Consider the following 25,360-nt stretch of genomic DNA (forward strand, 5'->3'; position numbering starts at 1 on the left):
TTTTGGAAATGCCAGTAGTCATCTCCACATGTTCTTTGTGCATGGAGTAGGTCTCACAATAGCTTTCAGAATTCAGTGGCAAGCATTTTGTTTTGCTTTCCTTTAGGATGATGAGCCTCCAACCAAAGGGAAAAAGAAGAAGAAAAAGAAAAAGGAGGAAGAGATAGATATCGATGTGGATGACCCAGAAGTCAGCCGCTTTCAGTACCCATTTCATGAACTCATGGTATGGGCAGTGCTGATGAAACGGCAGAAGATGGCACTCTTTCTTTGGCAGCGAGGGGAGGAGACCATGGCCAAAGCACTTGTGGCATGTAAACTGTACAAATCCATGGCCCATGAGTCTTCAGAGAGTGAACTGGTGGATGACATCTCTCAGGATTTGGACAACAACTCAAAGTTAGTTAATTGGAGCATAGTGCATGGCTAATTTGTATATATGGGGCCATATGGACTGCTCAAAGTTATTTTTGAGCAATTACAATTAATTTTTAAGATGGTGGGTCACAGGGATGATTGTTTGGCCCATTTTTCTGACCAACTTTTTTCATCTATGAAGTTTGAGGATATACGTACAAGACTGGGAGGCAGGAACTTTTGAGTTATCACATCTTGGAGTCCCTCTGTGGCCTTAGGAAAATTGCTTAACCTCTCTGCCTCAGTTTCCTCCTTTATAAAATAAAACTAGCTTACCTCACTAGGTCAGGATTAACTGATGTACATGAATTCTCTGAAGAGGTAAATTTCAGTCTACTAAGTAAGTTTTATCACAAACAGTCTCACAAGAGCTGTGAAAGAAGTTGACATGTTTGAAGAAAGGTGATTAAAATAAAAATAAGTTTAAAGGGAATGAAAATTACATGTTACTCTATGCACTCTATTTCAGTTTGTTAGTCTCTGTGCCTTATTGCTTTTTTAGTTTTAAACAAATTTCTTCAAAACTTTCAAACATAATTGGCTTTATTATAATTGTCCTTAGAATGTTAGAAGTTTACAAAATGACAATTACAACTTCTATAGTACCCGTAATCAAAGGATGAAAAATATTTTACAAGCAATAATGACATTTCTAGTCAATAGCTTCTTAAGCACCAAAGTTAATTATCATTTATATTTATTTGTGTGTGGAGCTTTTGCATGCTAGCACAAATCATGTTTGAGGCCCAGTTGTGCTTGATGCTGTACAAAGACATGGGAAAACACTGTCCCAGCCCGAAAGAGTTGACAATCAAATTTAAGGGAACACTACAGTTTTTAAGCAAAGTTCATTAGATTCTTTTTGCATGTCTCCTTTTCTTCAGAGATTTTGGCCAGCTGGCTGTTGAGTTGTTAGATCAATCCTATAAACATGATGAACAGGTTGCCATGAAATTACTGACCTATGAACTGAAAAATTGGAGTAACTCCACCTGCCTAAAACTTGCTGTGGCAGCTAAACACAGGGACTTCATAGCTCACACCTGCAGCCAGATGTTATTAACAGACATGTGGATGGGGCGGCTACGCATGCGGAAAAACCCAGGCCTTAAGGTATTTCTTCTACACAATTGCAGTGATTTCCTTAGCACTGATGTTGAAGATACAGCTAAGGCATATAGTATTGTATCATATTTAGTATATTTATTCATATAACCATTCAGCCCCCTAATTATAGGAGTGCTTTAAAAGTATTTCTTTTGTGAAGCTAATTTTTCTGGCTCCTAACCTCAGAATATTTAAGTGACAACATCCCCATGGCAGAGTGGGTGTAGAAGGCAATAAAAGGCTTAGTATGCTTTAAATCTGGAAGCAAAGCCAGATAAATGACAAAAGTGTTCATTTAAGTTTATACCCCAGCCATGAAAATTAGTTATATTACATGAGAAGCTAAAAGACATTCATCATGTTCAGATACTACTGTGGTGAAGGGCACAAAATAAAGGATGAGAGAGAGAACAAACCACATGTGACAGATGCTAGTCACATCTCTTAATGCAGTACTGGAAGGAGCTCAGATAGTACAGTGAAAAGGGTGGAATAAGAACCTATGTAGAATAGTATAGAGTAGAATGATGGGAAAAAAACACATTTTTTAAGAAAGTATCTTTTCTTGTTTTGAGGGCTTGAACACTTGTTCTGCTGATTTCTCTGTCTTTCCATTGATGAGACTCAGGTGATTGTTCAAGGGTGGGTTCAAAGAATGAATAACTGCTAAACATGAATAATGTTAAGTGTGGCAAAGGGGAAACACATGATACACACAGTGTGAGGAGTGTTTTGGTGTTGCTTGTGAGGAGGATAATATATGATTTTCTGGGCTATTATCTGGTGAAATCCTTCTCTCATCCTATATTGTTAAAACTGCCTTCCACATGTAGGCCTGTCATCTCCAACCCATCTCTCATTTTCTCACTTCCAGGTCATCACCAAATCCAGTTGATTTTTCACATCATAACATCTACAAAATCCATCTATATTTTTCTTCTTCTCCTGCCAACATCCTGATCCATTCTCTGTTTTTCTCTCTCCTTGACCTGTCTCATCTTCAACTCTCTCACTTTCCAACTTCTCTCTAACTTAAATTACGCGAAATCTTGAGTCATATCTCATGATCCTTGCCCTTCTTTCAGATCACATCTCTCCCTTGTTAAATCTATTCACTGACTCCCTTCCTCTTCCATGCAAAATTCAGCCTTCCCTAACCTTCCAGTTCTATCCTCCTCACCTGTATGTCCCCCAAACCTTCTATTCTCATTCCCTCTCCTCACTATTCCTTTTATCTCCTTCTCCAACTCTTATGTGCCTTCTTGCATGCTATCTCTCATGCTTAGAAAGCCTTCCCAGTTGTTGTTTGCTAAGTTTCCCCCTTTTATTCTTTCAAAACTCTTCTGAGAACCCACCTGTTTCACATCAGAATGTAATTTATAAGCTTTGGTAAGAACCCTGCTCCCTTCACCATCCTGCTGTGTGTTGTTCCACTGAATTGAGCTGTTGAACTCTGTCCTGCAACACTTTTACCTTCTGGTGTGTTATTGCAATGTATCTACCGAGATGAGTCTTCCAGAGCAAGCTCCATGTTATATGTTAATATATATTATAGTGAGGGTGACCAGATGTCCCGATTTTATAGGGACAGTCCCAATTTTTAGGTCTTTTTCTTACATAGGCTCCTATTACCCCCCAGCCCTGTCCCGATTTTTCACATTTGCTGTCTGGTCACCCTAAATAGTGCCATGTGTAATACTGGTGCTTTGTAAATATTAATTAATTCAGTAGCTTCCTGTATGTTGAATGTTATTCAGAGAAATGATGGCAACAAAAGAAATAATGTTGTTTTAAACAAAATCTAATGATGTAATCAATGATGCATTGAATTGATACCTTCAATGATGCATTGAATTGATACCTCTTTTCTTGCCCAGGTTATAATGGGGATTCTCTTCCCACCCACCATCCTATTCCTAGAGTTTCGCACTTCTGATGATTTTTCCTATCAGACATCAAGAGAAAATGAAGATGGCAAAGAAAAAGAGGAAGAAAATGTGGTTGGTACTATACTTTATCAGAATGTTCTTAACTTCTCCAGCAGACAATATCAATTTGCCTACAATTATGCCATTGGCCACTTCAGATTGAAATCTGCAGATTTCCCATGCCACCTGCCTGTGTAGAAACAAAAATCCCTGTGTGTTATAGTACTGAGAATATATGGGCCACATTATCAGCCAGTGTAAATTGATGTAGCTGTATTGAGGTCAGTGGAGGTATGCCAATTTATAACAGCTAAGAACCTCGCCTTGTATTTTTCAAAGTGCAACGGAACTGGATAATTAGTGAATAGAGTCCTATTGTTCAGAAGGAAGCTTTCTGTAGCTGACAGATGATTGAGCATCATGACTGAAAGAACCTCTCATAGGTGACATTGTATTGGTGACAAGCTGCCAGTTTCTGTCTTCCAGGATGCAAATGCTGATACAGGCTCCCGAAAAGGAGATGAAGAGAATGGAAACAAAAAGCAACGGAGCCTTCCTATTGGAAAAAAGATCTATGAATTCTATAATGCACCTATTGTAAAGTTCTGGTTTTACACGGTGAGTAACTCATCTTGACTTTTAATTATTAACAATTTGTTACATTATATTAATTTAAAACAAAATAATAGGAAAACATCTTGATATATAGTTTAAAGAACCGGTATAAACAAAATACACTTTGGCCTTGGCATCTGTTTCTCTTATGAATTTATACTGCTTCTAGCATCGTCGTAGGTGAGCACATAACAAAATTCACATCGCACATGGTCTAACTCCCATTAAAACTTAAGGAGACATAGTTAAAATCTTTTAAATTGTTTTTCCATCTTCTGTTCTGCTTTATTGTATCTAATTTTTTTAAATACCAAAAAGTTCAAAGGTCTCCACTCATTCTGGACTTCCAGCTTGTGACACCTGTGGCCATTATTTCCCCATTTGACTTTTATTAAAGTTGTTGTAGGCACTCAGTATATTTTGAAAATCAGCCCCTAGCATCAAGAAAAGGCCAAGGGATGATTTGATTGCCATCTATAAGTACCTACATAGGGAACAAATATTTAATAATGGTCTCTTCAATCTAGCAAACAAAGGTGTAACATGATCCAATGATTGGAAGTTGAAGCTAGACAAATTTAGACTGGAAATAAGGTAATTTTTTAACAGTGAGTAATTAACCAGTGGAACAATTTACCAAGGATTGTGGTGGACTCTCCATCACTGGCAATTTTTAAATCAATGTTGCATGCTTTTCTAAAAGATCTATTCTAGGAATTATTTTGGGAAATTCTATGGCCTGTGCTATACAGGAGGTCAGTCTAGATCAGGGGTCGGCAACCTTTCAGAAGTGGTGTGCTGAATCTTCATTTATTCACTCTAATTTAAGGTTTTGCGTGCTGGTAATACACATTAAAATACCCCCATGTGCCCCCCCCCGGCTCCCCCGTCACCTAGGGTTACCATATTTCAACAATCAAAAGAGAGGACGGGGGGGGGAGAGCCCCGCCCCCATCCACTCCCTCCCACTTCCCACCCCCTGACTTCCCCCTCAGAACCTCCAGCCCTGCTCCTTGTCCCCTGACTGCTCCCTCCTGGGACTCCTATCCCTAGCTGCATCCCAGAACCCCACCCCCTACCTAAGCTTCCCTGTTCCTTGTCCCCTGACTGCCCCCTCCTGAGACCCCCACCCCACCCTAACTGCCCCCCTAGAATCCTACCCCCTACCTGTCTCCTGACTGCCTCGACCCTTATCCACACCCCCACCCTAGCGCGGTGAGGGAGGAGCCGGGGGGCGCACCTGCCGCCGGTCTCGGGTCCTGGCCGCCGGCCCCACTCAGCCTCCTGCCAGCCTGGGGTTCCATTCACTCAGCCGGCAGCGGATTGAGCGGGGCCGGTGGCTGGGACCCTGGCTGGCATCCACGTGCCAGGCAAAATCAGCTCGCATGCCACCTTTGGCACGCATGCTGTAGGTTGCCAACCACTGGTCTAGATGCTCACAATGGTCCCTTCTGACCTTGGTATCTATGAAACTTGAAATCCAAAATTAGTGGACAATTATGAATATTTTCCTCAATATTAGGTATGTTTCTGCTGATTTACACTTATGTTCTGTACTTTATACATTTAAACTTACTGCAAATGACTTTGTGTACAAATTTTGGAAGGATCTCAAGTAACTAAATGCTGTCTATGCAGCCATAGACAAAGCAGTTACTGTGTAACAGCCCTGCACACTAATGCCTAGAGTCCATGGACATAAAGGATTCTTTTTTCCAGATATCATACCTGGGTTACTTAATGCTGTTCAATTATATAATCTTGGTGCGGATGGACCGCTGGCCCTCACTCCAGGAATGGATTGTCATCTCCTATATTGTGACTCTGGCTTTAGAGAAAGTAAGAGAGGTAATGTGAATCACACTAATAACTGCTATTTTACATTATCATGGGGAAGAACTTGCCATTTATAAATAAATGGTGAATGGGGACTGGAGGAGTAGTGTAGACAGGCAAGCCTTACAGGAGGCAGGAGATTCCCTTCCCTGCCAGATCCATACCAGTGCCGGGGGATTTCAACTACTACCCACTCCAGGGCTCTCAGAACCCTCCTGCCTGAGCAAAAGGGCAGTCAAAAATTCCTTTAGGTCATTTTTGCAGTTTCCTGAATTCACTGCCCCTTTCTTACATGTATTTCCCTGGAAGGGCATGAGGATATAATCCCTAAATAGCCTCCTGTTATGCACAATTAATGTATGTTGCATTGATCAGTTATGGTGTATGATGAAGAGGTTGGGAGGGAGGAACGTGTTTTATATGTAAATTCGCAGTAGTATTTAATTCATTATCATCTCAGCTTTTACAGATTGGTAGCACAGCACAAAATCCCCACTGCCAAATCAATTCACCCCACTGTAGTTCCCTCCCAGTCTGTTTCCCCACCAACCCACCAAGTTCCTAAAATAAACACCTCATATAATTTTGATTTGGACATAAACGTGGACAAAAAGTTAATGGGCCACGGCCGGTGAATTAAGTGACAATGATGAAATCCTACAGTTAAACGAAAGTTGGGTCAAAATAGAAAAATTAAATGGCGTCTGTAAGCAGCGATGTGCTCTGCTGCAGGGGCAAATCCTGCTCAATACGCAAGTAGTTCTCATGAAACCCATTACACCCAGTCAGTCTGCCCTCGGTCTCACCGCCATTATTTTAAAAATGCACTCCACAGTTTTTCTTCAGGATTTTTTCCCTTTGCTTTTAGATTCTGATGTCGGAGCCAGGCAAGCTGAGCCAGAAAATAAAAGTCTGGCTGCAGGAATACTGGAATATCACTGATATGGTGGCTATTTCAGTATTTATAATTGGAGCAATTCTTCGCCTACAGAACCAGCCTTACATGGGTTATGGAAGAGTAATCTACTGTGTGGATATCATTTTCTGGTACATTCGAGTACTGGATATCTTTGGTGTGAACAAGTATTTGGGACCCTATGTCATGATGATTGGAAAAATGGTTAGTACCTCTGTAGCTAGAGGCTTGCTTTAAGGATGCATCTTAAACTATGTAAGAAAGCAGATTTGGGAAAGTAAAATAATTTCTTCTTCTAGATACCAATCCTGCAACTGTTGCTCAACTGATTTAGTCTGTGAATAAAGGCTGCAGAATGGGGATCTTAATCTTGACTCATGAATTACATTCGCCCACAGAGATTTTGGATATACTAATAATAACCTTAATTCAAGAGAGAATTTTTCTCAAACTGTTTCAATACCCCGTATCTTAACACCCTGTTTTTCTGTCCTATTGAAGTCTCTTCAGAATAGTCTACTTAATCTCAGTATGAGTCTCAGTGAACCATTTTAGGGTATTTCCCTGCAGAAAAGTGGGATTTAAGATTTATAAGCTTAGAGTCTGATTCTCAGAGGCCCTTTTAGGATCTTCAACTCCCATTGACATCAGTTAGAATTGTGGTTGCCCAGAGCTTGTGGTTCTTAATAGCAAACTGGCTTTCCTCCATCAAAGCATAGTATTAAACCCACTTCCAGTTAATGGAACTAATATATTTGGAGCTTTGTGCTGCCAATATTGTAACAATAGGCTCCCATAAAATTATCCTCCTTAGCATACAATAAACCCAGTATACCAAGGATGCACGTACTCATAAGGAGGAGGGGAGCAGCTCTGGGGAGTCCACTTGATTTTCCATTTAATTGAATATAACTGTAACTAAGAAAGGAGGTGAAACTACAACACAGACTTCTGTTAAGGTGAACTGTGCTGGAACATATGCATTTTGGGTTTCAGGCTCCTAGATCACTTAGGTGACTATGAAAATTTTGCCCTCTGTTCCTAAAAAATATATTGAATATATATTGATGATACGAGGGAGTATTCAACTTGAGAGAGATGAGGCTCTTCTTTTAGCACTTAGAGATGAAAATACCTTGGTGCATTCCAAAGTCAAAATGTTGCTCTTCAGAAGTGTTGGTATGTGAGCCTCTCGCGCAGAGGTGACTTAGTAGCAAAGAGAGAAGGAAAGCACCACCAGCAGCAGAGAAGTCATCGTATTTCTTCCCTTCAAGTCAGTAGCAGAATTTTTACAAGAGCCACTGTCCAACATGTCGCTGTCTGTGTGTTCAGGGAAAGTATGGCTAGAAAGAGTTCAAATATATACTCTTGTCACTGGCCCAAGCACTTATATGAAGATGCTCACTCTGCTTTCTCTTTCCAAACATAAGTACGTTATTTATTTGCTGCTATTGTCGTTGCTGTTGTTATACATTTTCATGGCACCATAAATGTACACCATACCATGCAAGGCATAGAAAAGTTCATAGGCTCAGAACCTCCACTGCAACTGAGGAGCACACAATCTTACTCAGGAGAGGTGCTGCAAACACCCTGACTTCTGGTTATGACCCTGCAAGTTTAGAACATATGTTCCTAGAGTATTTTAGGTGATCCCAGATCCTGGGACCCTGAAGGCTGCTCTGATTTGAACTGACTGACTTCTGCCTAAGGGCCATTACAGCAGCAAGAGATTGCCAGGGCACAAGTATGCTTTCTAATCTAGTAGTTAACACTGGGGCCAATTATGTTTTGAGAGGTCTCTTGGCTTGGCAGGGCAGGGTAAAGTGTCCCTAATGCAGGGGGAATCTGGTCTGTAAAGCCATATAGTCTGATAGTTCTTTTAGTCGAAAAACAAATTACCTGTTTAAATGGATCTTGGGTGCTGTTTTTTTTACACTTTATATGTTTTCAGCTCATGAGCGGTATTTGTACCAGCATAATAATAACTGAGAAACAACTAGTTTGGGGGATTTTTTTTTTATTCTCGTGAATCTTTCTTGGTGGTTTTCCTGCACACGCTCTCCTACACACGTTCTTTCATGTATGTAACCTCTGATTATGACAAAAATATTTGTATGGTCCCTCTGTCCAGATGATTGACATGCTGTACTTTGTGGTCATCATGCTTGTGGTTCTGATGAGTTTTGGAGTAGCCCGCCAAGCTATCCTGCACCCAGATGAGGAGCCCTCTTGGAGACTAGCTCGCAACATCTTCTATATGCCCTACTGGATGATCTATGGAGAGGTGTTTGCAGACCAGATAGACCGTAAGAGTAGAATTCATAGTAAGATTCTGTTTCCTGTTTCTGAGGCAGATGATCAGATCCAAATTAATGAAAATGACTGTTTTTAATTTGGAATTAGTATGTTTGTCTTTGGTTGCTTTTGTGGCAGATTCCAGACTTCCAGACATCACTTTCTCCTCCTCACCAGAGTACCAATGGGAATCCTCTACCTGTCAGCATATGTTCTATTTCAATTACTGTTGAGAGTGGTGCAGTCTGAAACACTCGCCAATCTTGGATGTTAAGAATATCACCTCTGAGATGCTCCCCTTCCTTAGATGGGTCAAGAAGAGATAATCTTTGAGTTACTGTTGAACCTGGTTCATCACCAGACTCTGATTCAGGAAAGCACTTAAGCACAAGCTTAACTTCTAAATTCATGCTTAAACCCTATTGACTTCAATGAGATTTAAACACGTGCTGTCCTGAAATGGGGCCTATAAGAATTAATTGTGGAGCCATAGGTCTGCACATGCTCTAGAACAAGGGTTCTCAACCTTTTCAGTACAGAGCCCCTTCCCTTAGCAATATGTGAAGGTCAGGGTGGTCACAACCCCCTGACTTCTGGTTATGACCCTGCAAGTTTAGAACATATGTTCCTAGAGTATTTTAGGTGATCAATAACTTTTGATACCATCCTTTTGCCAGACAGTCTAGGTATATCACAAATGTCCTGGCTCCCTTCATTTCTGGGGGCAGGGCAGTATCTATCAAAACATGAGCCCTGCCAGCTGGAGGACGAGCTGTGATATCATCATCTGGGAATGCAGATGCTTGTTGTTAATAAAGGAATGAAATGGAGGGGCAAGAAACAGGGCTAATAATTAAATATTGGTAATACTTTAAAATGTGAAAATCCTATTTGGACTGATTACAAAATGTAATATTACCAAAGTGGCCCTTGGCTCTGATTTTATGGCTCAGCAACACACTGAAGTTAAGAATGCTGCAATCAAGAGCAGTAATTCTAGTTAGTTTTGATCATGATGAAGTGTATTAAGTAGGAATGGGGAGTAAAATCAAGGAGAAAAGAGAGAAAACTATTCCCAAATATAGCATAGCTCCATCCTCAACCTTTATAGGGCCATAGCCTTGTTTTGGCCACCTTGAACTCACTGGGAGCCCCTGGCACCTCTATCTGAGGACAAAACATGGCCTTTAGTAAGATCAGCCACTCTTTGGAGTCATTAGCTAACCCTCAACATAACAGCAGAGTTAACTTAATTTGGAATAGAGTTTCTGCCTTAGCTCTAGATTCCTTTGATTATGTGTTTTAATCAGATCCTTACATTTTACAGTATTTTGTAATTGTTTACCTTCCGTTTTTCCCCCTTATACTAATGTTTATATGGTCTAATCCAGAGGTGGGCAAACTACGGCCCGTGGGACCATCCTGCCTGGCCCCCAAGCTCCTGGCCCGGGAGGCTAGCCCCCAGCCCCTCCCCTGCTGTTCCCCCTCCCCCGCAGCCTCAGCTCCTGGGACAGCGCAGCTGCAGAGCCGGGCCTGACCCGGTCTCTGTGCTGCGTGGTGGCAGTGGCAGCGGTGTGGCCCAGCTCCAGCTGGGTGGCGCAGCTGTAGCACTGCCAGCCACCGGTGCTCCAGGCAGTGGGGGAAGGGGGCAGGGAGCTGGGGGAGAGGGGTTGGATAGAGGGCAGGGGAGTTTGGGCGGTAGTGAGGGGGTGGGGTGGTCGGGGGTGAACAGGGGGGTTCAATAGGGGCAGAGGTTCCAGGGGGGCAGTCAGGAAGGAGGGGGTTTGGATGGGGCGGCAGGGGGTAGTCAGGGGCAGTGAGGGGACAGGGAGAAGGGGTGGTTGGATGGGGCAGGAGTCCCGTGGTGTGTGTGTGTCAGGAATGAGAGATAGGGTTGGATGGGGCGGCAGGGGTCCGGGGGCGGTCAGGGAACAGGTGGGGTTGGATGGGGCAGGAGTCCCGAGGGGGCAGATAGGAGGTAGGCCACGACCCCTTCCCCTAACTGGCACTCCATACAATTTACGAAACCCGATGCGGCCCTCAGGCCAAAAAGTTTGCCCACCCCTGGTCTAATCATTAGTGGTCAGAACTCCCTACCATATAGGAGGGAGGAAATGGCTATATGGGCTGTGCCATTAATCTGGTCCTGCAGTTACATTGTTGAAGTGATGTTTTGTTTAGATAGGACACCGAAATACTCTTTTCTTCTTCCTTTCCCTCATAAATCATCATCATATTACTGTAACTTACAATATGTAAAATTGTTCTTGGAAATATTTGGGTCAACCCAGTTACGTATTACATGCTGCCCCAGCTTCTAAGTGGTCTGGCTGTCTCAGATGGGTTGATTCTCATATTGAGAGAAAATGACTAAGGCAGAGATTGAGGATATTGCTGCAGTCCATGTGGTTCACAGTATGTACACAAATTCCTATTCACCTTGAACACAGATGGTAAAAGCAACAGCAAAGTCTCATGTGGACAGGTCTGTTTTTCTCAAAAGTCAGCCAAAACATACACTGGTCTCAGCACCTGTAGCCAAGCTCTCCCTGTCTCTGAATCTTGCTTTACATGCACTGTCCCAGCTCTGATCTCTGTTTCAATCATACCCCGACTATACAACATAAAGTCCTATTGTGGGAAAATGTGATTAGCCAAGGACTCAGAAAATCCTACCTCAGCAAGATGAAAGACCACTTGGGGTCTAACAAAAGGTAGGTTACACAGGGCTTATTTATAAAAGAAAATTTTCCAGTTATACTAGTATAGTTATATTGGTATAGTTAAGCTGATGTAGTTATTCTTATAAAACTCTCTATGTGACCACTCTTATTTCAGAATAAGAGTGGTTTTATTCAGCTTAGCTTAAACTGCTTCCAAAGCAATACAATCAAAACTGGAAAAAGGCACTCTTACACTGAAATAAAAATGTCCACATGGGAAGTTATATCAGTTAAAAGTTCACAATTACCTTAAACAGGTATAACTTTCCTGTGTAGACAAGCCCATAGGCACCTACTTTCTAAAGACCATTCTACTTTAAAAGACAATAGGTTTCAATCTAATCTTTCTATGGCCTTGGCTACACTTGCAGATGTACAGCGCTGTGAGTTAAACCTGACTTCGTGCAGCTGAGTAGGGAGAGCGCTGCAGTCTGTCCACACTGACAGCTGCCCAGCGCACTATCGTGGCCACATTTGCGGCAATTGCAGCGCTATTGGGAGCAGTGCATTATGGGCAGCTATCCCACAGAGCACCTTTTCCCATTCTGGCGCCATGGGTTGTGGGAAGGGGGCGTGGGTGCAGGTGATTCTAGGTCCTGTCCCAATGCCCCGTGATGCATCGCTTCATATCCCGGAAATCCCTTTGTTTCCGTCCACGTTTGGCGCCATCTTTCAATGGTTTCTGTGCAGCGCGATCTATCTGCGGGAAATGGAGTCTGAACAGCTGAGGCATGCTGACGAGTCTCGCCAGCACGTCACGTTTGGCTATCGAACTGTTGCTTAAGATCCAAAGTGACAGTGAGAGTGAGGGTGAGGATTCCGATGATGCTATCGAGCCGCGTAACGCGTACGACACGAAATTGCTTGTGGCATTCACGGACATACGTAGCACCGTGGAACACTACTTTTGGGTTCGGGAAACAAGCACCGAGTGATGGGATCACATCGTCATGGAAGTCTGGGATGACGAGCAGTGGCTGCAGAACTTTCGGATGAGAAAAGCCACTTTCATGGGACTGTGTGAGAAGCTTGCCCCCACCCTGTGGCGCAAGGACACGAGAGTGAGAGCTGCCCTGCCAGTGCAGAAGCGGGTGGCTATTGCAGTCTGGAAGCTGGCAACTCCAGACAGCTACCGGTCAGTCGCAAACCAGTTTGGAGTGGGAAAGTCGACCATTGGAATCATGTTGATGCAAGTTTGCAAGGCCATTAATTGCATCCTACTCAGAAGAACCATGACTCTGGGTAACGTGCAGGAAATAGTGGATGGCTTTGCACAAATGGGGTTCCCTAACTGTGGAGGGGCGATAGATGGGACGCACATTCCTATTCTGGCACCACCCCACCTAGGATCCGAGTACGTTAATCGGAAGGGGTATTTCTCTATGGTTCTCCAGGCGCTTGTGGATCACCGTGGGCGTTTCATTGACATTAACACAGGCTGGCCTGGAAAGGTGCATGACGCACACATCTTTCGGAACACTTGGCTGTTCAGGAAGATGCAAGCCGGGACTTTTTTCACAGAGCGGAAGATCACGGTAGGGGAAGTCGAAATGCCCATTGTGATCCTTGGAGATCCCGCTTACCCCTTAATGCCATGGCTCATGAAACCCTACACAGGGAGCCTTGACAGCAGCAAGGAACGGTTCAACTACAGGCTGGAGCCGGTGCCGAATGACTGTGGAGTGTGCCTTTGGCCGTTTAAAGGCCCACTGGTGATCTCTGTACGGGAAGCTGGACTTGGCCGAAAGCAGCATCCCCGCGGTTATATCCGCGTGCTGTGCCCTCCATAATATTTGTGAAGGGAGGGGTGAAAGCTTCACTCAGGCATGGACCTCCGAGGTTAACACCTGGAGGCTGAATTTGCACAGCCAGAGAGCAGGGCTATTACAAGGTCCCAGCACAGGGCTGCAAGGATTAGGGATGCCTTGAAGGAGCAATTTGAGGCTGAAAACCAGCAGTGATATCTGGTGCCCTGCACGGGAGTGAAGTGCAGTAGTTCCAATCTTTAGGAATCAGTGTCTGCTTAGCAGACAAGCAGATTTGCAGTGCCTGTTTATTTCCTGGGCTAAGGAGTCTTTTACTTTATGCAATAATAAAGAATATTTTCAAAGCCAAAGAATCCATTTATTGAAAAGAAAAAAAAAAGTATTTATTGAAAAGAAAAAAGGGGGTGGAGTGGGGAACAGTACAATCACAGATTTGTGTATGTCCTGTCTGGTGTGCTGTGCAGTGAGTGCTGCACTTCAGGGCAGCTATAGTGCATGGTGATGGGGGTTGAGTGCAGAGGGTAAGGGTCGTGGTCTTCAGGGTTGGGTGGTGAAGATACTGGTGTTGGAGGCAGCGGGTGGCGTGAAGAACACGGAAGTTGGGGAAAGTGGGTTGGAGGTGACAGTGGGGCACAACAGAAAAAGTTTTGGGACAAGGGCTGTGGGGGGGGCGGCGTTTGCGTTTTCGGTACTGCTGCTCTTTCTGCATGGCTACCAGCTCCTGGTTAGCATCTGCTTGGCGCTCCAGGATGCTGATGAGCCTATCAGTGCTTTGCTGCCGGTGCATGGTGCTTTGCTGCCAGTGCGCTGTGTTTTCCTGGCGGATCCTGCTTTCTCTCTCCCTCCAGTCCTGTGCCTTCTCGTTCTCTTTAATAGATTGCCGCATCACTTCTTGCAGCATGTCTTCTTTGCTTTTTCGCGGTCTCTTCCTGAGTCTTTGCAGTCTCTGAGCAGGCGATAAGAGGGACGGCTGAGGTCTCAAGGTTGATGCAGCTGTATAGGCAAAACGTAACATTTAACAGAGGCAGCATTGTTTATACCAGACAGAGTAATGATTCCCCCCGCACTTAAGGAGTAGAAAACACACAGGGTCTACACAATAGCATAATTTTCCCGTCCGAAACAGAGCACACATATCACACGGGAGCCTCAAAATGGTGAGTAAGGGGGACTGATTGTTTCAGGGCTGCACTGTCCTCTGGGTTTCTGTGCCTTGGGGAGAGCCAACAGCTTCAGGGGGCACCTACACTGAACACTGTCCCAACATTTTCCACAGGAGTTCGTCCTGGACGATATCTCGCTGCTGAAGGTGACCTGGGAAGCAAAGGAGGGTCTTCTACTGCAATGCGGCTTCCGCCCTGGCCCATATGCAGCTTGCCTGTGTGCAGCAATGGTCCCCCCGCCCCTCGCGGCACAGTGGCACGGACACGTTAGCCTGGCTGGGACAAGGACCACGGTGGCTCTCCCTATAAACCTGCGCAAGCGCATTGCACACGTTCTGGATGAGACCTTCTAAGAGATTACCGAGGCTGATTACCGCGATGTGATAAACCACATCAATGCACTATTCCGCATCTAGGCATGCATGCTTAACCCTCCTCTCCCAAAGAGCCCGCACCGAAAAAATTCCTTCCTGAAAAAAAAAAAATGCTTACCGGGAACCTACTCTTCTGTTTGTCCTCCACCAAGCACCGGCCGCTGCGACTGGTTACCATCCTCCTGGCTCAAGAAGAGCTCCTGGCTGCATGGCTCCAGGGATTCCGGGGTGTCTCCATCCGGCCATCCACTATCACTCCCATTTTCCTACTCCTCCTCCTCCTCCCCCTCCCCCCCACCGGCTCTGAAGTGTCCATGGTGGTGCTCGGAATGGAGGTGGGGTTAACCCCAAGTATCGCATCCAGCTCCTTGTAGAATCTGCAGGTCGCGGGGGGAGCACACGAGCGGCCGTTTGCGTTGCGGGCTTTGCGGTAGGCACTCCGCAGCACCTTGACTTTAATCCTGCACTGCAGGGCGTCCTGGTCATGGCCCCTTTCCATCATGTCCTTTGATACCTTACCGAAGGTATCGTAATTCCTACGGCTGGAGCGCAGCTGGGACTGGACAGCTTCCTCCCCCCAAACACTGATGAGGTCCAGCAACATTGCTCCATGCTGGGGCTCGCTTGGTGCGTGGAGGCATGGTCACCTGGAAAGATTTGCTGATAGCACTCCACGCCACGCTGGGCTGAGCAAACAGGAAGGGGATTTTTAAAATTCCCGGGGAATGTAAAGAGTCGGTCACATGGTTGGTTACCTGAGGCCAGGGCAGTAGAGTTTGAACTAATGACCAGAGTGGCTAGAACAGGCATTGTGGGATACTGTCGAATAATTCTGGAGGCCATTCACAGCACATTGGGTGGCCACACTGGCGCCGCAGCACTGCAGCGGCAGCGCTGCACTCGCTATTCCTCTCGGAGAGGTGGAGTACATGCAGCGCTGCAACCAGGGAGATACAGCGCTGCAAATTCCTTGCGAGTGTGGACAGGGAGTGAGTTACAGCACTGGGGGTGGCTTTACAGCGCTGCAACTCGCAAGTGTAGCCAAGGCCAAAGACTGTAAGTAAGCTCCCCTTAACAATTTACCTGGATGTGACTACAGCAGGCAATCCAACCAATATGTCAGATAAGGTGAGGTCCTTTTGCCACGCGTAAATGATTTATGGGTAGGGTGACCAGATGTCCCGATTTTTATAGGGACAGTCCCAATATTTGGGGCTTTGTCTTTTATAGGCACCTATTACCCCTCCCACCCCGCATTCCCTATCCCAATTTTTCACACTTGCTCTCTGGTCACCCTATTTATGGGAAAGTACCATATCATGTTCCCCTTTCAGTAGTTCAGTAAAATGCATTGCTTTGTTAGGTTTCAGAGTAGCAGCCATGTTAGTCTGTATCCGCAAAACGAACAGGAGTACTTGTGGCACCTTAGAGACTAACAAATTTATTAGAGCATAAGAGTGGAACATATATTGAGGGGCTATATATACACACAATTATATGTTCCACTCTATATGCATCCGAAGAAGTGGGCAGTAGCCCACAAAAGCTTATGCTCTAATCAATTTGTTAGTCTCTAAGGTGCCACAAGTACTCCTGTTCTTATTGCTTTGTTACTTTCCTTTGTCACAACTGTACATCAAAGATAAAACCCTGGCACCACTGTAGTCAAAGGGAGTTTTGCCATTGACTTCAATGAAGCCAGGATTTTGCCCTAAGGATGAAATTCACGCCAATGCTACAATGTAAAAGAGCCACATGAGCATGAAATCAGAAGCATTTAGTACTTAGCAGGATCAAATTCATAAGCAGAAGTAGGGTGATCCTGCTTAAGACTTTCTAAGGACAGGCACACCAGTACCCATAATGCTAATCAAATTAGATTTTAATTATATTAGATACTATAACAATATATTTGTATCATAAGCTATTGATCATTTTAATATCGAATGATAATAGAAAAGGAAGCAGACAGCAAAGACAATGCCAGGACTCTGCTTCCAGGAAACAGGAGGAAGTTTGTTTCCGTAATAGCTGAAAGATTAAGTTTGTGTGGTAACTTTGTGTTGTTTTGTTTGTGGTGACTATCAATTGTGTTTTACTGATAATATCTTGTATATTTAAATGATCATCTGCCAGCATCATTTTGTGATTTATTTTTACTGTCATGAATTTGCTGCCATATGTAGCATTTGGGGAAGACAAAGTGAAAAGGAAATTGCAGAATGTACTGTAACTCTAACAAAGCCTTTGTTTCTAAGCATATGTCTCTACTGTTCTGATATTTAAGTTGCTTATCTTTTCTTGGCAGCAAAACAGCTACTGTATTGTCAGTCATTTGTTTTCTTTTTCCCCCCCTATTATTCTGTTGTTTTCTTTCCTTTTTTTGCTTTCAAATTGCTGTATAGTCTATGCCATGGAAATCAATCGTAAGTCTATGTGGGGAGCTGATTATCTCATTTAGTTAAATGCGTTCATTAGTCTTTTTCTTCCCTGGATATTGGTATTTTAATTATAGTGTTCTGACAAAATTCAGATGTCAGATTTTTGTTCTTTTACTGAATTGATTTCAAGTATCAAAGAAGCAGGGAATTTTTTTTAATTATAAAAAGAACTGATTGGGTACTACTTTATTGATTTGCAATTAAGTGCCAACATTTTTGTACATTCTATTGAGTTAGCACCACAATGATCCTTTTTTAATTATATTATGTGAGTTGTTGCACACAGAGAATTTAATTTCCTTTGATTATCCAAATTTTATGTTAACAAAAAGCTAGTTGGGTAATCGTGTTTTTGAGATGTACTTGACTTTCCATGTCCAGTTTCCACATGATAACCAGAAATACAGGATTAGTGTATAACTTGGTACCATGTTTGGAAACCAAGTTTGAACTTTCTTTAAATATGGTTCTGGCTAACCCAGACGTAAATATGTGTTTTCAGGCGAGTGTAGACAAGATCAAGCTGATTTCAAAATTATCTTCGAAAGAGGTTGAGAATGTTAGTTTTTGCAAACACTTTTAAAATAAATTTGTTCAGTTTATGCTGGCAAACCAGATCTTGCAAAAAATTACTGCTGGGCAGTGTGTTAATTAATTAATTAAGATATCCCATCTCCTAGAACTGGAAGGGACCTTGAAAGGTCATTGAGTCCAGCCCCCTGCCTTCACTAGCAGGACCAAGTACTGATTTTGCCCCAAATCCCTAAGTGGCTCCCTCAAGGATAGGGCTCACAACCCTGGATTTAGCAGGCCAATGCTCAAACCACTGAGCTATCCCTCCCACCTTTACAAGGTGTTTTATAAGACTTCAGTGGGAGAGTACTTGCCGCTGTAAAGTGTTCCACCTAATGGTAAGTATTTGTAGGATCCAGCCTGGGGTTTGAAACCAAATTAACTGGAACTATATTTAAAGTAAGAACAAACTTAAGGCTTGTCTAAATGGTGGAGGAATGCACTCTACAGGGGTGTGATTTCTAAAGCACACTAACTTATTGCACTTTAATGGGTTCGTGTAGACCCTGCTGGCATCCACTAGTGCACTTTAACGTAGTACTGTTTCAAGCACTTAAAAGTGCACTGGGGGGATCTTTAATGTACACTAGCAGGGTCTATACAGACCAATTAATACACAGCATGTTACTGTGCTTTAGAAATCACACCCCTGTATAGCACATTACCTACCATATATACAAGCCCTTACTTTTCAAACGTGATTCATAGGCCAATATCTTCAAAAGTAACTAGTGACTTTGCGTGCTTGACTGGAGACATCTTAAACTGCCCTGATTTTCAGAACTTAGTGCCCATTTACTGGCCCCTTTTAGGTGTCTTGCCACTTGTTTGCCTCTCATATTAGGTTTTTGGTCCTTGTATAGTTTTAAATCTCACTGATGAATACTTCTGATCCTGCATCATTGAACGCAATAGGAGTTTTGCCATTGACAAAGAACTTACAGTCTAACTGTGAGTTTGGGGAGGGAGGAAGCTTAACTATCTAGGCTATGGCTACACTATAGATCTTGCAGCACTGCAGCTGCATCACGGTAGCGCTGCTAATGCAGATGCTCTAAGCCGACAGAAGAGAGCTCTCCCCGTCGACTTAATTACTTCAGCCCCTGCGGCAGCAGTAGCTACATTGGCTGGAGAAGCTCTCCTGCCGACATAGCACTGTCTGCACCAGTGCTTAGGTCGGTGTCACGTACATCGCTCAGGGGGATGATTTATTCACACCCCTGAGTGGCGTAACTTATACCGACTTAGGTTGTATGCAGTGTGTACATAGCCCTAGTTTCCGCGCCCTGCAGCAATTTCAGATTTCCCCATATGGGCTTCATTCTCCACTTTTAAGTGGTTCTTTTTTTATTCTGGTATTAAAAGGTTTATATGTGCTTAGAGTTATGAGATCTCTACCTAGTTCCAGTTTTGCTATTGGGGAAAAAAATCTAAATGTCCTAAGGGCTAAATTCTAATCTCAGTTACATCACCACAAATTTGGAATAACTATTCATTCTGAGGGAGGTTATTTTGCATTTACATGGTGTAACTGGCAGCTGAATTTGGCCCAAAAACTCCATTTGGTTCTACTGGAAATAAACTCTTAATATGGATATTTGTCCTAGCAAATTTTATGCAGATCTAATCTTTACATAAATATGATCAGTGTTTTCAATGTCAGACAAGCACTGAAAAGTAAAACTTCAATTGTCTCTTCAGCGCCTTGTGGGGATAATCTTTATGATGAGGATGGTAAACGTCTCCCTCCATGCATACCTGGGGCCTGGCTCACACCTGCTATCATGGCTTGTTACCTTCTGGTAGCAAACATTCTACTGGTAAATCTGCTGATTGCTGTCTTCAAGTAAGTGCTTAACTGTATGATTGTTAACTTATCTTTCTTATTTTCTTAATACTAAGATGAAATGCCTGTAAGAGCCTATCAGCAGGACCAAATTATACTGTGGTTTTGCAAATAGATAGCAATTTGTAAATTTGTACTACACCCAAAGCCCAATTGTTATGTTAATGGGATTGACAAATATTTGAATTTTAATTGAAAATCAGTTAACGTCAGGAATGTTGTGATAATTGGGCCTACAAATTCACCTAATTGTGAGCTCAACTGTAAAAGGTGAGTGAAAGTTCATAAAATGTCACAATAGCCTAAAACAAATGGTAATAGGAAAAGGTATAAAAAAAGAGGCAGACTGAATTAGTCCAAACAAAAAGATCTTGCTATAACTCAAGGACTGTGTTAAGATTGTGTCTGGTAAACAAGAATAGTGCAGAACGGGAAATCAATTAATCAAAATTGGTGTGCCAGAAATTAGTCCTAATTGGTGGATAAAATAATGAGGGAATGGGTTATTCCACCACTTGCTCCCTTTTGGGGCTTGGATTATTTTAGTTTTTTTAAAAGATGGGGGAAGAGAAGCTGGGGAGTAGGAGGGGATTTGGCTACTGGAGCGAGCTTCGCCATCATTGCTGTCATCCCTACCATCTCCTGGGACCCCACGCCTTTGTCTTGCTGATCCTGAGAGATGTCCTAATCAGACTGGGCCCCAGAGACCCAGATGACATTGCTACTTCTGCCGGCTCTGGATAAATCTTAGCCACCACCCTGGATAAGAGACTTTCTCTCCTTCCAACCCCCACACCATCACTTTTCCTTCCCTATCTTATTTCTTCTCTTTCCTGTCTCTCTCCTTTTTCCTTTTGTCTGATAAGAACCTGGCTTAGTGAGCTACTACTGTATATTTTGCAACATTGCTGCGAGCCAGTGACCAGAAAGAGGCAGCTAAAAGCAATGGCCTAAACAGCCCAATGCTGGTACAAGTGTGCCAGTGGCTGATAGATTGTGTGCTGGGTCTGTGTTTTTCCAGCAGAGGGGTTGCACATGAGCATCAATATCAGAGACCAAAACTGCATTTTCTCTCTTTGCTGTTCTTTTCTATTCCCTGTAGTGTTTCTCTTGTTTTGTCTTCTTAAGAAACTGGATCAAACTTAAACAGCTCCAGCCCATCTCAACTAACGCCTTCTCCTTTCCTCAAAAAGGACAGCTATTACCATTTTAATACCATCTAAAAGACTGTCAAACAAGGGAGTATTACACTCTAAAACCTCTCTCCAAAGGGAAAGGGAGCAAGGAATGTTATTAAAAAGAAAGCCTTATTTAATACTTTACATTTCAAATTCTTGAACTGTTTTTCCTTTTTCTGTATCTTTTAATAAAAGGTTAAAGGATTTTTAATGGTGCAATGGCAGTGGTACCAAGCTGACTGAGGTCTCTGTATACCAAACCCTGAGCCTTGCTGTTTACTGACAGTGACAGTGTCTTGTTAATATGTTTAACTTTTGGGGCCTCTGTACACCATCTAAATTAATACAATGGGAAAGGCAGAAGAGGGTTTGTTACAAATTCACCAGGACTTGCAAAGATGGATATTAGAGAGTTTGGCTAGCCCAGATTGGCATTTAATTAGCAGTGATATCCTTCAGTGTCTCTCCTGATGAGAGCAATTTTTGTTTCTCTGTGCTGTGTGTATGTTCTCTGGGCCAAGTACTCCAGCGACGTCATAGCAGAAGAGTGCTGTGAATAAAGCATAACCAGTGAGGTTCCACTTTGTGCAGAGGTGCTGAGTATGGAGAGGTTCCACTGGGGCCCTCCAGGCATTATCCAGTCTGATCCCCTGCACTGGGGCTCTGTAGCTCCATGCTTTGTCTCTGAGTTAGGGAGGAGAGTTTGGGTCAGAACCCTGCATAATGTCCTTGTGTACCACCCATTTAATTGGGCTTGTGCAGGAACCAGACTTTGGCTCTCTGAAGCCAGGGGGATACGTCATGTCATACAATACAATGAATACAGCTTAATACAAAGCAAGAGGTGGAACTCATTTCCAAAATGTGGGAAGCTCCAAATATTGGAATACATTTGGCTACTCCCTCCTCTGCCAAATATTGGGATGGCTGAAGCCCCAAGAGTTCAATCTGAGTCTAGCTACTCCTCTATCTACCAGACTAGAGTGAAGAACATTAACTGAGCCACAGAGGAAGAACAAAATATGAAAATAAAATCTTCTCTAGGGATTTGGGGACTTATGGTCTCACCTCCTCTGCTAACTTCTACGTAGCCCTAAAGGACCCTCACTCTCTGGTGAACTAATAGTGTTTTGAGGCAACTGAAGTGACTGCTAGGAATCACAGTGCCATGATGCCTAATACTGAGTGACACTAGTTCCTAGCAGCCACTTCAGCCTCTACCAACTATGTTTAAACAAGTGAATTGCACTGAGGTTGCAGTGGTTATTGTCATTCAGATGTAAAACAGAGGTTATTCAGATGTAAGACAGCTCCATCCCAGGTACATCAATTGCTATACTGACTTTGCAAAATATACTAGTAGTCCAGCAGGATGGAATTCAGGGATCACTAGAAGAGAAAGGTGAGACCTGATATAAGTAGAATGTCTCCCAGAAAAGGGCTCTTTCCCCTCTCCCCCACCCCCGTTGAAACCAGATAAAAGATGCTTACAAATGGCCTAAGCTTTGTGTAGTTTTATGGCTAGCCTGAGAGGCAGGGTCGTCCCTACCCATACACAAAGTATGCAGCTGTGTAGGGCACCAGGAAATGGGAGGCACCAAATTTCCTGATGCCCTGAGCAGCTGCGTGCTGCCCCAGCCCCGCCTCTTCCCATCCCTGCTCCCCCCCCACTTCACCCCTTCTTCAAAGCCCCCACCCTTGCTCCGCCCCAACCCCGCCTCTTCCTGCACCTGCTCTGCCCCAGCCTCGCCCGCACTCTACCCCTTCCCCAAAGCACCTGCCCTACTCCGCCCCCGCCCCGCCCCGCCCCCACTTCCCTGAGGACTGCAGCAGGGCCAGGCCTGCACTCACTTGCGGCGGGAAGTGCAGCGACCCAGCCCCAGCCACACCACTGGTGAGTGCTGGGGGATGGTTCCCCCCTGCCTAGGGTTACCATACGTCTGGTTTTTCCCGGACATGTCTGGCTTTTTGGTAATCAAACCCCCGTCCGGGGGGAATTGCCAAAAAGCCAAACATGTCTGGGAAAAATACCGCCAGCCAGGCACTTCCCCTCCTGCGGCTGCTGTGCTCCTCCCCTGACTCTTCGGCTCTGTTTAAAGCCAAGCTGCCCAAGTGCTACCGGATTCAGGCAGCCCCCATGCCTCCGGACCCTGTGCCGCCGGCCGGGCACTTCCCCTCCCAGGCTCCGGGGGCGCTGGGTCCAGAGGCCTGGGGGCTGCCCGAAGCCCAAGCGCTACCGGCTTCACAGTTTGCCGGGCAGCCTCCAGACCCTGCACCCCCGGCTGTGCGCTTTCCCTCCCGGGCTCCAGCTGTGCTGGGGAAGCGACGGCCGGGGGCACAGGGTCTGGGGGCTGCCTGGCAACTGTGAAGCCGGTCGCACTCGGGCAGCCCTTTTCGCATGGCTGGGAGGGAGGAAGGGGAATTAGGGCGGGGACTTTGGGGAAGGGGTGGGGAATGGGCGGAGTTGGGCGGGGAAGGGGTGGAGTTGGGGCGGGGCCTGGGGTGGGAAAGGGGCGGGGTCAGGGGCCTGTGGAGTGTCCTCTTTTTTTATTTTTTAAATATGGTAACCCTACCCCTGCCCCCCCCAAGCCAGCCCCTCCCCCCCCAGGAAGGCCTGGGGCAAGCTTCCCCCCAGCCCTCCACGGAGGCCTGGGGCCCCACACACATCCCATGGGGGGGCTGCATATGGCCCCCGAATAGCTAGGGATGGCCCTGCTGAGAGGTGTCCGGAGTGCAAAACCGATAATCATAATGATCAAACTGATCATTTATATTCCTGTCATTGATAGTCACAAAGCAAAACCAAGGAATTTTTATCCACTTCTACCACTTCCTCTTTACATTGGGTACTGTAACAGAGTGGTTCACCCGTGAAAGGTGGAGGTAGTCAACCTTGATTACAGCCACACCTGGAGAGATCAGCAGCAAAGAGGCTGTAAGGAAGGAGGGGAATGCCTGGGGATTAGAGGCTGCTGGGAGGGAGCAGGCTCTAGCAGTGAGCCCTGGGAGTAAGGACTGAGACTCCAGCCAGGTAGCGTCTGGGAGTGGGCTGCCAAAGCAGGGAGGAGACGGAGAAGCCTTTGTTTTGTGTAGATTGGATGGACTTAAAAACTTTTATTTTGAATATTTGTTAATTTAATAGAACACAACCTAAGAAGGGATGAGAATGGGCAAAAGTGTTTTATTAGTTTCTTGCACAGTCCAAGAAGGGAAACTGAGGCAGGCTGCTTGTAGTGTGACTCTAGGCCATGGGCGGGGGGCACATGGGAGTGGGATGGGAGGGAACACTAGAAATGACTCCTACTACTAAGTCACACTCAAAAGCACCACCTAGTGGAGATACAAATGAAGTGGTGTTCCCCAGGTATATACAGCTTTGCAGTGGGTGTAGGCATCAGTAGATAGCATTTTGCTGGGCATGATACCTAGTTTACATGTCATGCCCAGGAATGTATACTTCACAAAGTGTATGTAGTTAGGAGGTTTGGTAGCTTAAAAAGTCATGAATTTTAAAGAACTAAAATGCCAGTCACATAGCTGGAAGAAAAACCCTTACATACAATGTCAGTTACTATTGACTGAAAAGACCAGAGAATCAGCAGTTTAGGAAGTAGGTCATGCTATTAATGCCTGTCAGCAGCATAATGGCAGATGATAATATTCAGCCAGAGAACTCTTGCAATGGAGAAGACAGTAAAATAAAGCCAAATTTGCCAGTATCAATGGTAATATAAATGCACCTATTCCTAGCCATAAGAAACTACGACATTCATGTTTTATTGTAGTCATGTTTTAATTACTTTCACAAAATAGTATGTAAGAATTTTAAAACACAGCAAAGAAATGGTTAGAATTTTTTTTTTAAAGGAAGTGTTTATATAACCTTTGATGGTTTAGGAAAAATAGAGTATTTGGAGACACTAAAATAGCTTGAAAAGTTTCACATCAAATTCAGAACTGCATGACTTGCTTTCAGTTGATATAAGAGAGTCTATTGTTAGTCTCTGGGTCTAGCACTGTCCCTTTTCTACCCCTCCAAATCTGCTGAACTCCTAAATAAATTCTTTTAACAACACACTTGGCTTTGATGGCAAAAATGAAAATCTTTGGCTTCTAAGAACAGCTCTTTGCAAGTATCTGTGTTGTGTTCTGAAGCGGAGAAGTTTGAAGTGAGGACAT

The 25,360-nt window shown here is 44.2% G+C and overlaps 1 protein-coding gene across 1 annotated transcript in view; it reads left to right on the forward strand.

The window, feature by feature from the left end:
- Positions 1-25,360, forward strand: part of TRPM1 (transient receptor potential cation channel subfamily M member 1) — a 78,275-nt gene that overhangs the window by 42,088 nt on the left and 10,827 nt on the right. The window contains exons 16-24 of the mRNA XM_034783765.1: positions 107-399; positions 1,302-1,530; positions 3,402-3,524; positions 3,939-4,070; positions 5,787-5,915; positions 6,772-7,023; positions 8,954-9,128; positions 17,549-17,569; positions 19,859-20,003. Coding sequence (XP_034639656.1) covers positions 107-399; positions 1,302-1,530; positions 3,402-3,524; positions 3,939-4,070; positions 5,787-5,915; positions 6,772-7,023; positions 8,954-9,128; positions 17,549-17,569; positions 19,859-20,003 — 1,499 coding nt within the window. The remainder of the gene's footprint in view (positions 1-106; positions 400-1,301; positions 1,531-3,401; positions 3,525-3,938; positions 4,071-5,786; positions 5,916-6,771; positions 7,024-8,953; positions 9,129-17,548; positions 17,570-19,858; positions 20,004-25,360) is intronic.

This window comes from Trachemys scripta, chromosome 10, assembly GCF_013100865.1.
Source record: "Trachemys scripta elegans isolate TJP31775 chromosome 10, CAS_Tse_1.0, whole genome shotgun sequence".
Taxonomy (NCBI): domain Eukaryota; kingdom Metazoa; phylum Chordata; order Testudines; family Emydidae; genus Trachemys; species Trachemys scripta.